The sequence below is a fragment of the Miniopterus schreibersii genome (genome assembly GCF_964146895.1).
Source record: "Miniopterus schreibersii genome assembly, chromosome: 9".
Lineage (NCBI taxonomy): Eukaryota > Metazoa > Chordata > Mammalia > Chiroptera > Miniopteridae > Miniopterus > Miniopterus schreibersii.
In genome coordinates, this window is record NC_138118.1 from 55,452,093 (window position 1) to 55,464,963 (window position 12,871).

At 33.8% G+C, this 12,871-nt stretch overlaps 2 protein-coding genes across 12 annotated transcripts in view; one reads left to right on the forward strand and one right to left on the reverse strand.

The window, feature by feature from the left end:
• Positions 1-4,466, forward strand: part of RUNDC3B (RUN domain containing 3B) — a gene marked incomplete at its 3' end in the record, with an annotated part of 118,094 nt that extends 113,628 nt beyond the window's left edge. For all 6 annotated transcript variants that reach the window (XM_081147617.1, XM_081147618.1, XM_081147619.1 and 3 more), the window contains one exon: positions 1,987-4,466. In XM_081147617.1, coding sequence (XP_081003743.1) covers positions 1,987-2,132 — 146 coding nt within the window. The remainder of the gene's footprint in view (positions 1-1,986) is intronic.
• A 425-nt stretch (positions 4,467-4,891) lies between these two features.
• Positions 4,892-12,871, reverse strand: part of SLC25A40 (solute carrier family 25 member 40) — a 43,872-nt gene continuing 35,892 nt past the window's right edge. For 2 of the 6 annotated variants that reach the window (XM_081147586.1, XM_081147585.1), the window contains 5 exons: positions 12,517-12,626; positions 9,818-9,899; positions 8,049-8,129; positions 7,515-7,669; positions 4,892-5,148 (listed from right to left, as the gene is read on the reverse strand). In XM_081147586.1, coding sequence (XP_081003712.1) covers positions 7,560-7,669; positions 8,049-8,129; positions 9,818-9,899; positions 12,517-12,626 — 383 coding nt within the window. In that variant the 3' untranslated portion in view covers positions 4,892-5,148; positions 7,515-7,559. Of the gene's footprint in view, positions 5,149-7,500; positions 7,670-8,048; positions 8,130-9,817; positions 9,900-12,516; positions 12,627-12,871 lie in introns of all 6 variants that reach the window. The other 4 variants (XR_013999570.1, XR_013999571.1, XR_013999572.1 and 1 more) reach the window with 4 other exon arrangements.

The window sequence follows — 12,871 nt, forward strand, 5'->3', positions numbered from 1 at the left end:
AAAGGAGTTTTATTTTTTCCTATTACTGTTCTCAAATGTGCTCTGTCAGCCACTCTCCATTGGGTTACAACTTCCTGAACAGTATCTTGGCCAAATTCCATAACTTCAGGCCATTTTCAGTGATTGCATTTCAGTTTCTAAGACTCAACCTATTCACCTTTAAACTTCAGTAGTTTAGTTGGTCCAAAGTCCTTTTCTTTCCGACCCCCAGCATAAGCTAAACTGTGAATACAGCCCTTTGGATTGGACCGGCCGTGCTGGCGTGACCCAGTGCTCACATCTTTCCTCTCCCCTTCTTCCCAGCTCTACGCAGGCTGCTGAGAGCGCGAGGGAAGGTTTCTTCTCACCTCAGGGGAGCCCGCGCTCCTTTGTCCCTCCGGTTCCTTCCCTGGCTTCTCCACTGCAGATGGCAGCACCGTAGGCATGATCCCAGGTTCTCCTCTTCCCGCCTACAGCTGCAGGTCAATTTATGCGCAGGCTCAGGCGGCTCCTCATGCGACACGTGCTGTGTGCCCTGGCCCGGCCCTTCTCCGCTGCCGCAGCTTTCTCAGGCTTTCAGCTCATTCCTGCCCTCACAGTCCATTCTCCATGCTGTAATCAGTGATCTTCGAAAACATAACACCCCACTGAAAACCACCCAGTGGCTCTCAGTGACAATCAGAATGAGATTCAAACTGCTTATCGTGGCATTGTAATTGTTGACAAAAAAGGATGAGTGTCATTTTTTTCAAGAAGCATTTATCAAGCACCTCATATATGACGGGTATGCTACTAACTACTAGTAGCTACTACATTTCATCACATCTACGATGCTTTGAGTTTTAAGATATACCATTATTGCCCAGCCAGGTGGCTCAGTTGGTTGAGTGTTGTCCCGCACACCAAAAGGTTTGGGGTTTGACTCCCAGTCGGGGCACATACCTAGGTTGCAGGTTCAATCCCTGGTCATGGCACATATGGGAGGCAAGAAGTTTTAAAACATGCACTACCTATTTTGTCAGGGGCACTGACCTCTTTTCCCTTAGATAGTCAAATAAAAAATGACAACAGCCAACACAGCTATAGCTGCCTGGTGTGAATGAATCAAAATTATACCTATTTTTTGGTCAAATCAGCAAAAAATATATTTTTTGGTGTGCTGCAGAATTTTAGTGTAGTTCATATGCATGAGATGAAAAGGGTTGAAAATCGCTGCTGGTCTCATTTCTGGCTTCTAGCTCCTGTACCTCGGGTGCTAACTCTTCCCCCTGCGCCTGTTCACGCTGGTCCTCTGCAGCCTCCTCTGGCGTCTGCCTCGGGTGCTAGTCCACTGGAGCGCAGTTCCTTGGTCACTTTCTCCCGGCAGCTACTCTAATTGCCCCCGCCCGGACCTTCTGCTCTGGTTCGGATACTCTTCCCCTGAGCCTCCGTAACACCCCTGACTTAGTGTTCCCACTACACTTACTGAGTTTTAGAACTGTCTGTGCCTGTTTCCATTATATACTAAATCCCCTATGGGCAAGAAGTGATTTTTAAATTTATCTTTTTTATCACAATGCCTGGCACATAGAGTACACGCAGTGACTTCTAACTTAGTAACATTGTAGCAGTACCATATGAAGACTGCATAGCAATACATTTAAAACAAAATTGGCCTTTTTTGCTATAAAACAAAAATCAATTTTTGCTCCTAATGACTAATTTGTTTCTGTAAGGAACTACCAACTTGTCATCTGAGGCAAAGTTTTGTTAACCTTGACAGTTTCTTTCCCCCATGTCAATAAATTGATTTTAAAATATTAACACAAAATTTAGCATACTTGTTATTTTTTAATCCATTGTATTTTATGTTTGTGCATATACATATATGTATTAGCCACTGTTGCCATAACTATTTCAAGAATATACAGTATTTTGTAAAATATGAAGTTTTTACTGGTTTTAGGTCCTTATTAGTATCATTCTTCAAGGACAACTAACTATTTGTTATTTTATCCTAATTTTTAGGTAAAGAAGATACTCCCTCATTACTTGGTCTCTGTGGGTCTCTAACATCAATGGCAAGTTACAAATCTCTAACTAGCCTCAAATCCAATGACTGTCTTGCAAGTCCTACAACAGAGATGACAAGTCCAGGCCTAACTCCATCCTGAAAAATTTTACATAAAAGCCAAAAGATTTTATGTTGCAAATGCTCTATTTACATAAGTTTGACTGCTGGGAAAACCTTTGGAGTTTTATATTGTTCTGGCACATGTCTGGAATTCTGTTGCTTAGACGGTTCAATCTACTTCATGTAAACTGAGTGAAAAAAAATGATCCTGCCATTTTTCATTTAAAAATTCTTATATTTGTCACTGAGGAAGTTAAAAATGGATAGGCCTAAAAAAACTTTCAAAGGTCCTCTAAATTAATAATCCTTTGCAAATTGTACATTTTATTATTCAGTTGATTTTCATATATTTAAATGTATCATAACTGCCAGTTCAGGGTTTTATTCCAGAAACTTAAGCTAAGTATTTTCTTTCCTTTTTTATTCAATGATTAAAACTTCTAAAAATGACTTACTAATTTCATTAATTCCTTCCTATGTTCTGATGTTTAAAAGCCTTGTTTTTAATGTGAGAATGTTCTCAGCTGCAGGTTGACAGTGGCTTATTCTTTAACAGTTTTTCTTTAACAGTTAATTATAATTTGGTATCAACTAAACATTCCATTTAACATTTTATGAACTTTGTAGGAATGTGCCTTTAGGCAGTTACTAAGTTTGTTAGGGTCCTAGGGAAAGTATTTTACAGTATTTAGGCCATTTATGTAAAATGAATAAATTTCTTATCTTTGTTTCCCCCAAATTTTCATAAAAGGTTATCAGTTACAAAACATGACCAAATATGCCTCAAAAATTAAACATTAAAAAAGTGTAGAACAGATATTGAAAAAAGTATTTGATCAAGAAAGGTTTCAAATTGAATCAAGTATCTAAGAAGCTTTTAAATTAGGATCAGTAGGTAATCACCATACTTAACAATGTCTGGCATACAGTGCTATTTTCTGTCCCTTGTGGGCTAGTGAATTGTGTCATGTGTGGTCATGTATGTTTTATAGCTTTTATCATTATTCTGCCATAATCTGATTTTAAAGTTAATGTTAAAAATCTCTGCAATTCTACAGGTAAAAAAGAAAAAGTTTTCTTTTTTTTAAAAAAAGCTATGAGCTGTATTTCAAATGTTTTTTGCAATTTTTGGAACTATACATTTTTGTCCCTAAAAATTCCACCGGATTGGAAGAGAAAATGTGTTAAGTATATTTTCTACAGTGAGTAATATGAGGAAAACATGATGAGTTGTGCCAAAGAAATTTTATACATTGTTTACATGAAGAGGCGACCATACTTACTGGGGATTTATGTGCTATTTTTGTTTATTAATAAAACATTAAATACAAACTTAGTAGCTTTGACATAGAGGAAGAATGTGCCTCCTAAAGCAGTTTATTTTTATTGAGAGGAGGCAAGTGCTGAACTTAACTATGTTCATTCTTTGTATTAGAAATGTTGGAGTGCGGTGGTTCTCTGCAGTCTTTAGAGCTTTACTCTCATAATTTGGAATTTAAGATAATAAATAGTTACAAGGCTAGTCTTATAAATAAGACAGTTCAAACAATGTCATTCCAGGAACAAAGGAGGCCTAGAAGCCCTTAAAATAAGTTATCTTAGATGTGCCAGACTACTCAGAGCTTTATTCTTTTAGCTTAAGGCTTTTGTACTTGTAGAAATGCAAATATCAAGAAATGGTACCTTTAATCTCTTAATTCTGAATACCTTACTGTAAGGTATCCAAAGCAGTTTTTACTCAGCATGGGGGGTGGAAGGTATAAAATGAGGACAGTGGAAATCTTGGGAGGAAGAAGTGAGAAATGGTTAAGGAGGAGAACTTCAAAACTTTTAGGCTGGCCTTAAGCACTATTGCTGTTTTCCTAAGAACTTTCAGAATGTTTAAATGCTTTATCATTCACAGTCCAGTCTCAACTTGACATTTTCCTTCAATAATTTAAAAAAATCATTGTTAAATTTTTTCCATACATTTTTATAATACAGAAAGTTAATTCAAGTTTCCATAATTGATACAATTTTTCAATTTGTCTAATGTGTACTGTAACTTGTGCATCTTAACATGCTGCTCAATGCAGATTTAGACATGACACCTGAGGATCATGACTTTTCCTCCTTTCTTGGAGCTCTTGGTATAAAATTCATCTGCTACTGTGAATTAAGTTTTCTACACAGTTCACTTCACACTAGTTATAGAGATAGTTAATGTGTGCATGAGGAAACAACTATGTCTCAATCTTTAGTTCTGGGTAGTGTTCCTTGTTCATATACCCTCCTCCAAATAGAATGCTGAATTATATGCTCATATTTCCATGTGTATTTTGTTGTTTTGATGTATTATACTTGTTGCATGTATATTAAACATTTTGTACCATGCATTTAGTGGTCTTATTTTATCCTTAACATAAAGTTACTTGATTCAGGTTGCACAATGAACTGACAAATATGGTGAAAGTACATTACTTAACACCTAAAATACTAATATGAAAATGGTTTTGGAGAAATCCTTATTTCAATTCATATAAAATGAAATACATTTTAATTTTTATAAAACATGACACACTTTAGAATATACAACTACTGCTGAAGTGGTACAGTTCAGCAGCGGCTCTGACAGTGTTACTGACTGGATTATACAGTGGCCCTGTGCTTTCTCACCTGTCACATGGAAACATCACCATCTTCTCAGCACCTGCGTGAAGGCATCAGGAAGATGTCAGCACTAAAGGAAATCATATGCATGTTTGTAATAGGTAAGTGCCAAATGCAAGCTACTAATTACGATGGACAGAAACCTTAAGTCAGTTTATAAGTCATCTTTATTAGATTTACATACAAGTTTTCAAGTGGTTAAAAATGCCTCACATTTACAACTTATGGAAATTCTTTATAAAGTTCCTATCATTAGGTAAAAATCTCCAATTTTGATAAACTAATACACTGGATTACCTCTGAAATGTCACATATCTGCTTTGAAAATCAGGGCTTTGAGTTAGTTCACTTTGCTCTTCCTCTAAGCACAGCAGCTTCTATGTAGGTGCAGCATTTGTTCTTTTTAACTGATAGAAAGGGGGAGATAAAATTATATCGATGTCATTAACAGTACCCTTTAAAAGCATATTTTAGTCCAAACCAAACTTGAGATTGTTTTAAAATAGGTCACCTTATTGTAAGTCATATTTCCCATACTGTCAGTTACTTTTCTAAAACCCAACTCTAACAAACAACTAAAACCAAATTTTCACTACACAACACTTGGCCTACTACGAGACATACGGTGTTCTCTGTTGTACTACTGCTACCCTATTTTCTTTCATTAAAAAGAAATGCTGATCTTGCAAAGAACACACCAATACCCCAACTCTGTAATTATTAGAGCTGTACCCCAAATCCTTCCTTCATTTCCTGTTGCCTTCTTGTTTCTCCTTTGGCACGCGAAGCCTCTGACTGCACTCCCAATCTGATCTGCCACATCGCCATGTATACCCTTTGCTCAAACCACTGGGGCACATCCCATTGCCGGCCTCCAGGTATATTTGACTTGAGTCACCTGTCCTGATCCTCCAAGCATCTCCTGCCCTCTCCCCCTCCACTCCAGGTAGAGTGGAGAAGCCCTCACTTTCCCCTTACTCCCCTTGCAGACCTTCAGGAATCACAGATCTGAAACCTACTTGAGGCCAGCGACAGTTTCTGACAGTTTGTTGTCGTCTTTTTTTCCTGTCACCATTTATACCCCCAACACCCTGAAACCTCTTATCTCCAGTGTTTTTCATACTGCCTATCACATTAAAGGTCTCAATAAATGACAAATGACAGATTACATTTTGGAAAAAAGTTCAAAAGTGATAGACTACATTTTCCCACATCCCTGGAATTTGTGCCCTGGAAAGGAGGGAAGAATTTAAAGGAGTTATATGTGATTAAGTAAGCATAGTGAATAATTTTCCTAGAAATAAAAGGAAAATTTATTTTAACTCTATACTCTTAAGAAGTCAAATGTGTATTATATGAAAAGTAGCAAACATAATAACTGAATAAGATATTTCTTCTTAAAAATATACACATAAACTTACTTTGTTAGAAAATTTATCATTAATAAAATGAAACTGTTTCCTTTCAGGAACATTACCAAAAATACAATTTCTGGCCAAACTCTTTTTGGTTGCTACTTTTTTTTAACAAAAGTATTAATGCTTATTTACTAAAGTACAGAGAAAGCTGAAGCTTTCTTTCATTCAGATAACACTTCATGTGTTAGAAAAACTACTAGGGAATTAGATGAAAGCTACTTTAGCCATAAATGATAAGAATTTTCCACGTGCCATCAGTATTGGGGTTGGGGCAGAAATTTCCCTTCTGGTATTTATAAGTGATAGTAAGTTGAAATATGTGACTGCTTTTTGAAGCATAGTTCTAAATCTCAATATTTCTGCTTTTTTCTACCAATAAGTTATCAAAAAGAAGCAGAGCAAAACCAAGGTAAGTTTAATATTGTTAAATAGCAATATTCAAGATAAACAGTCATACACACATTATATGAAAATATTTAGCTAAAGGCACAGTGATAATTTAATTTTAATTTATGCAAAATATTTTAATGAAAATAAAAGTTCAAATCATAAATAATTTTTATGAATATTTATGTTGCACATTTAAGGTAAATCAACACAGGATAAAAACAAAAGGTTACATACAAATCCCATATAGTTTATTTTTGGTAAAACATACGAGCTCTTTTCTACTGTAATACAAATACATTAATTCCCCTGTGAATACTAGAGACTTAACATCTAAATATATTACCTATTTTAGGGGGGAAAATGTTTCACATTTTAATAAAATACACATAGACTGCAATAAAGTGCATTTCTTACAGTGTGTATATCCTAAGAAAGTCAAACAAATATAGAAAAAGAATATGATTTCTTGTCCTGCCATAATCTTTTTATTTCATTCCTATAGTCATAAGCTAAATTTCTTAGGCATTAGCCTACAGTGACCAAAAACTTTCTTCAGGTAAACTGCCTGTTTAATCTCTTGTTCTAGCATACTAATGTGACATGCATATCACCAAGGGAAATTCTGTGACTGATATTGTATTAATAATATCAAATTTAATATGGTTCGATTTCAGTTCAGGGCACATGCCTGGGTTGCAGGCTTGATCCCTGGCTAGGGGTGTGCAGGAGGCAGCAGATTGATAGAACGAAGTTGATGTTTCTCTCTCATCGGTGTTTCTCTCTCTCCCTCTCCTTTCCTCTCTCTCTAAAATCAAAACATTTTTAAAATATTAGGATAACAAAATTTATTTTAAAATAAGAATTATGATTTAGAGTCAGGTTAGAAATTTCTATTTAAATTATCAGCAAAAAAGATACAAAATCATTGTAAGGTAAAATAAAGCTTCTTGCCTAAGAGTCTCCACCTTATTATTTGGCCATGGTTATTTCAAGTTGAAACAGCATCACTATTATTGCTGTCCTCGAGCATTTTGTTTCTGGAAAAAAGCCTTTCCAAATTCATATGTACTGATCATAATGGCACAAGCAGGAGTAACTTTAATTAAACGGGGAATTAGGCCTGCAAAGAGAATAGAAAAATATCAGAACAAATTTTACCTTATTTTTAAAAACTTATTGATTTGGTTTCATTCTTATAATGATCAAATTAAAGAAGTGATATATCAAATATTGTGACATAAACTGGTATCAAAGAACAAGGTAAACTTACTCCCAACCTCCTCATTTAACTCCATGTTACTTTATATAGAAATTTTATCTTATTGTTATTAAATCTATTGTCATTTAACATTTTTAAACTTAGAAATGATGTTTAGGAGGAAATCATAAATGTGAATTATTTTCAATAATTTCCTGCTGAAAAGTTAATTTAGGAAGGATAGATTTAAAAGTAAAAGTAATAATTTTATTCAATGACTTGGTAAAGCAAATATTCTTACCTATAAATAATCCAGAAAACCCATTCTTAGCAACAATGTTCTTCATTATAGACCAGGTAGACATATGCAAAGGCATAGATACTAATGGTTAAAAAAAATGATATCACTGTAAATTAATAATTCTAATGCAGATATTACATATAAGATAGTATTTGGCCTTTGGGGGTTATATTATTTCAATACAATAAGAACAGAAGTTTATCTAAAAAGTTATTTTAAATCTTATTTTTAATAGTTGGATTCATTAAAAAGAAAATTTAGAAAAAGGTTAAGTTTAAAGGTGTACAGAACTAGGTACAATCAAGGGGGAATATACAGAAGGCTTCTTCTGAACTGATGTTTTTTTTCTTAAGCTTGACATAGTGGGTATCCTTTATACTTTTTTCCACATCTTAAAAAGTTTCATAATGAAAAATTTTAAGATGTATAGAAATATTCATGGGGTTCTCAAAGCCAAAAATAACCATTTTTCATTAGATTCTTATTGCACACATTAAAAATTTTTATTTTATTAAAAAGAGGTTCTGAGGAAAATGGTTTATTCTCCCTAGTAAGGTCCTGCTTTATTAAGACCTTTCTGAATAGATGTGCCAGTCTTGAAATAAATTAGGTCAGTCCTGTCTCCTCCAAAGGGCATATTTATCCTTTAACAGTAGCATCTCACTTATTTGCAACCAGTCACATAACTGAAGAATAGAAATAATTCATTTGCATTAAAAAACACAACAGCAAAAATAGATGTCACTGAGGTTCAAACATAAAGCTTATGAATGAGGTTTTGGCCAGGTAGCTCAGAGGGTTAGAGCGTTGTCCCGATGCGCCACAGTTGCAGGTTCAGTCCCTGGTGAGGGCACATATAGGAATCAACCAATGAGTGAATAAGTGGAACAACAGATATATGTCTCTCTGTCTCAGTCTTTCTCTCTGTAGAATGAATGATGATGATGCTAGGGCGTAGGAAGGTAGAAGGCTTGCACCTAAAACAGGGAAGTGGGGAGGGGACTAGACTTTGGCAAGGACAAAGCTCTCACTAATATTCATCAGACTTCTTTTCAGAGGTCTATAATCAGGTTTTTTTTCAAAATTAGAATACTTATTTTACTTTGTAAGCAAAATATTCTGGTGGGTTAGAATGACTTATTTACATTATAACAGGCTTATCACAAGGCTTATATGACAGAATTTTATAACGGATCATTTCCAATGGGTGTGCTACACTTTCTACAGATAATAATGACAGATCTAGTGGATGCAACCAAGAGTACACTTTTGTTCTAGAAGAAATTAAAGGTTATAAAGAAGTAAAAATAGATGTGATAAGCAGGAAAAAAGCACTGAAAAAAGGGAAGCTAAAAATAAACAGAAAACAAAAAAAACACACAAATAAAATGTATACACATACTAATTAAAACGCATTAAGAGAAAAAGGTTTCCCAGTAATTTACTATCCTTCACCCTGATTTGTTCAGATTTATTTGAAAAACAAACAAGAAAACCTTATATAATTTAATCTTCTACATAGAGCAGGTATAAGACTTAACTGATGGCAAGCAAAACCCACAAGACTTTAAGACTGCTTAATTTTTTTGTTTGGATTTAGAGTATTTTTTCCTAGGTATTCCATTCTAAGAGTATATTAGTTTCAGTTAAAGAGTAATAAAGCAGAGGGGAAAAAATCTTATCCCTATTTTAGATATTCCTAACTTAGTATCTGAAAAGAAAACCAAAAATTGTCATGGCATCTTAAAAATGTTTTAAATTAAACTTACTTTTATGACTTTTATACATCCAAAGTTCTGTCTGCTTTTGTGTTTTTACCACATCAAATGGCAAAGTTGCAACGGCTGCAAACTATCAAAGAGTAAAATTGATTAATTTAAATCTGCCTTTAAATTTTTTCTAAGATTACATTCTCTTAATTAGCACATTCATTAGTAAGGATAATACTGAAAAGCATAACTAAACTGAAACTTAAAATCAGATATATTTAAATAAAAGCTTTTATTAAAGAAAATAGATGTATGTCTTATGTATTTCTCCCAAAATTCAGGAGTAAGTAAAGTCTCAGAAAACTTCCCCTACTTCCCTGAGGTCAACAACTACTAGTGGCAGAGACGGAATTCCAACCAGACCTCTCTGACTCAAAAACCAGTGTTCGCAAACCCTGGTGTGCCTGTGTCTTCCACTACTCCTTTACGATACATGAAGGTGTAATACACATTTTAAAGCAGAAATTCTCAAGTATCTTGCAAGCACTTAAAATTTTCTAACAAATGTTTAAAAAACAAATATAATAAAAAATTAAATTTAAATAAAGAAAATGGACTTTGAACCTTTTTAGTTCTATATACCTTTTTATGAATTTTGACACGTTTATCAAATATCATTACAATAATTCACAAATAACGTTTATGAAAACTTATCTCAAAATGAACCAATTTAACAATTATTTTCACAATGACCTAATTAAGAAAGTTTTTTTTAAAAGAGTAATTAAAATCCCTTAAGAATGTCTCATAATATTTGATATAATAGCCATGCACAGTAAATAAAACCTGGTCTTTTATTTTGCTTCTGGACTCACATTTGATAAATACACTCATAAAATGACCCTTAAAATAATTTATATTTTATTTCAACTGAAAAATGTTGATTTAAGTTCTTGAAATCAGTTTCAAAGATCTCAGGTAAGATAAATCAATTATTGTGCCTCCACTTACACAATCTCTGACATTTTCTAAAATGATGGGGTGTGGTTTAGGTTATTCTGTTTTCTGACAGGAAGTATGGACACTGTCCACTGACATACTTTTTTTTGTTTTAACCCTCACGTGAGGATATGTTTTTACTGATTTTAGAGAGAGAGGAAGGGGGGGGAGAGAGAGAATCATTGATGTGAGAGAAACAATGAATGGTTGTCTCCTACATGTGCCCCAACCAGGGATCGAACCCACAACCTTTTGGTGTACCAGACGACACTTCAACTGAGCCAGGGCCACTGACATACTTTTTCTGTTGCAGAGACAAATTTTTATTTGAAAAGGCAGCAGCAATATTTTCTAGATCATTAAAAGGCAGTAGCAGTATTTTCTAGATCATTAAGTTTTTTAAATCAATCTTTTATGTTAAACAGAAGTAGTTAAAAAAAAAACTTCATATTACTGGAAAGCTGGAAAAACATGCTAACGCCATTATTAAACATTTTTTTTTTTAGATATTAAACATTTATGTGTAAGTTAATTGGTGCTGTAATTCCAACTGTTAGGAATTTCTAAAAATAAACAGTACTTGTTTTTCTTCATAATGGATTAAGATACAAATTAAATACAATTAAATTACATTTAATCATCTCATAAGAGGGATAATGAAAAGAGTTTGCTGGCATTAGAACTATTCAAGTTGTTATAAAAAGTAATTGCTCTTTTGCATTAATAGGCTTATAACCCACTAGGCCTAGTTTGACAGATCTCAGACCTGGGTATATTCAAAGCTACACTTTGAGCTTAGTCATAATGGCTTTCTTATCCTAAATTTTCTGATACAATTATTCCAATATTTTCTTGCCCGTCTCCATCTTCACTCTTGTTTTTATTTGATTCCAGCATGTCAACACCTCACTCTAAGTCATCACAAATTCATTTTGTAAGTATGTGGATACAAGAAAACTCTCTGTGGCCAAAATTATGGTGATATGAATCTGCACAAAGTCTACTACATGACTTCCCATTATGTGGAGGAGTGGAAAGGGAGAACTCTCTACTACCCCAAAAATGGTCATTTGAGATTCCTCCCTTTCAAATGTAATTTTTGTTAAAATTCTTTTAAGAAGTACTTAGCCAGCCCAGGCCAGGTAGCTATGCTGGTTGGAGTGTCGTCCCAATACACCAAAGTTGTGGGTTCAACTCCCAGTCAGGGCACATACAAGAATCAACCAGAGTGCATAAATAAGTGGAACAAATCGATGTTTCTCCTCAAATCAATTTAAAAATATTTTTTTTAAAAAGTACTTAGTTAAAATGTTCCCAAAAAAGCAGAAATTAGCAGATGAGAATGAAATTATATTTATTCAACTCAATTATACATATGAGATGACACTCCATTCAATATTACCTAGTTAGACCTGGCATTTAATGAACAAATTGCAAAATATCTTGTAATAACAAAGCACTATTTAAACTATTGTAATTATCATAACTGTAGTTATCTAACAAGTCCAAAAGTTGTTCAGAATAATATAATAAAGTATTTGTAATACAGTAAAAACACAGACAAAGTGCATTTTACAATATTTGAATGGCTAGTAATTTATTTCCTCAAAATAGGATTGTCAATACTCAGAAAATTTTTAAAGCAGTGCAGCTCAAAAGTGTTATCTCAATAGACATGAAATGCTATACAATATTTTGTTCTGTTTTAATAAGACAATTATCATCATTCTGGCATATTAACAACAAAAGAATAAACTTACAGAACCAGACAATGCCCCTGAAGTAAAGTTGATCATAAATGTCGGTTCATATAAACCAGATTTCTCACACAACCACTTCTTTAAAACTTCATAGTTATACCAGTACATTGCTATAAAAACAGAATGAAATGAACTTGTATTTAGAAATGAAATGTGGACTTCGAAGAAAATATTTATGAGGTTTTCTATTAAAGGAAAAGAGACATTCTAACCTTAACACACCTTGCTTTCTGTTTAGACACATACCAGATGAAATTTTAAAAAAAGGAACCAAATTCTCAGTGATATTCTAGCAGTCTTACAAACAAAAAAACTATGCATCGGTGAAGTAGGACTTTAATTCCAAAACCTGACA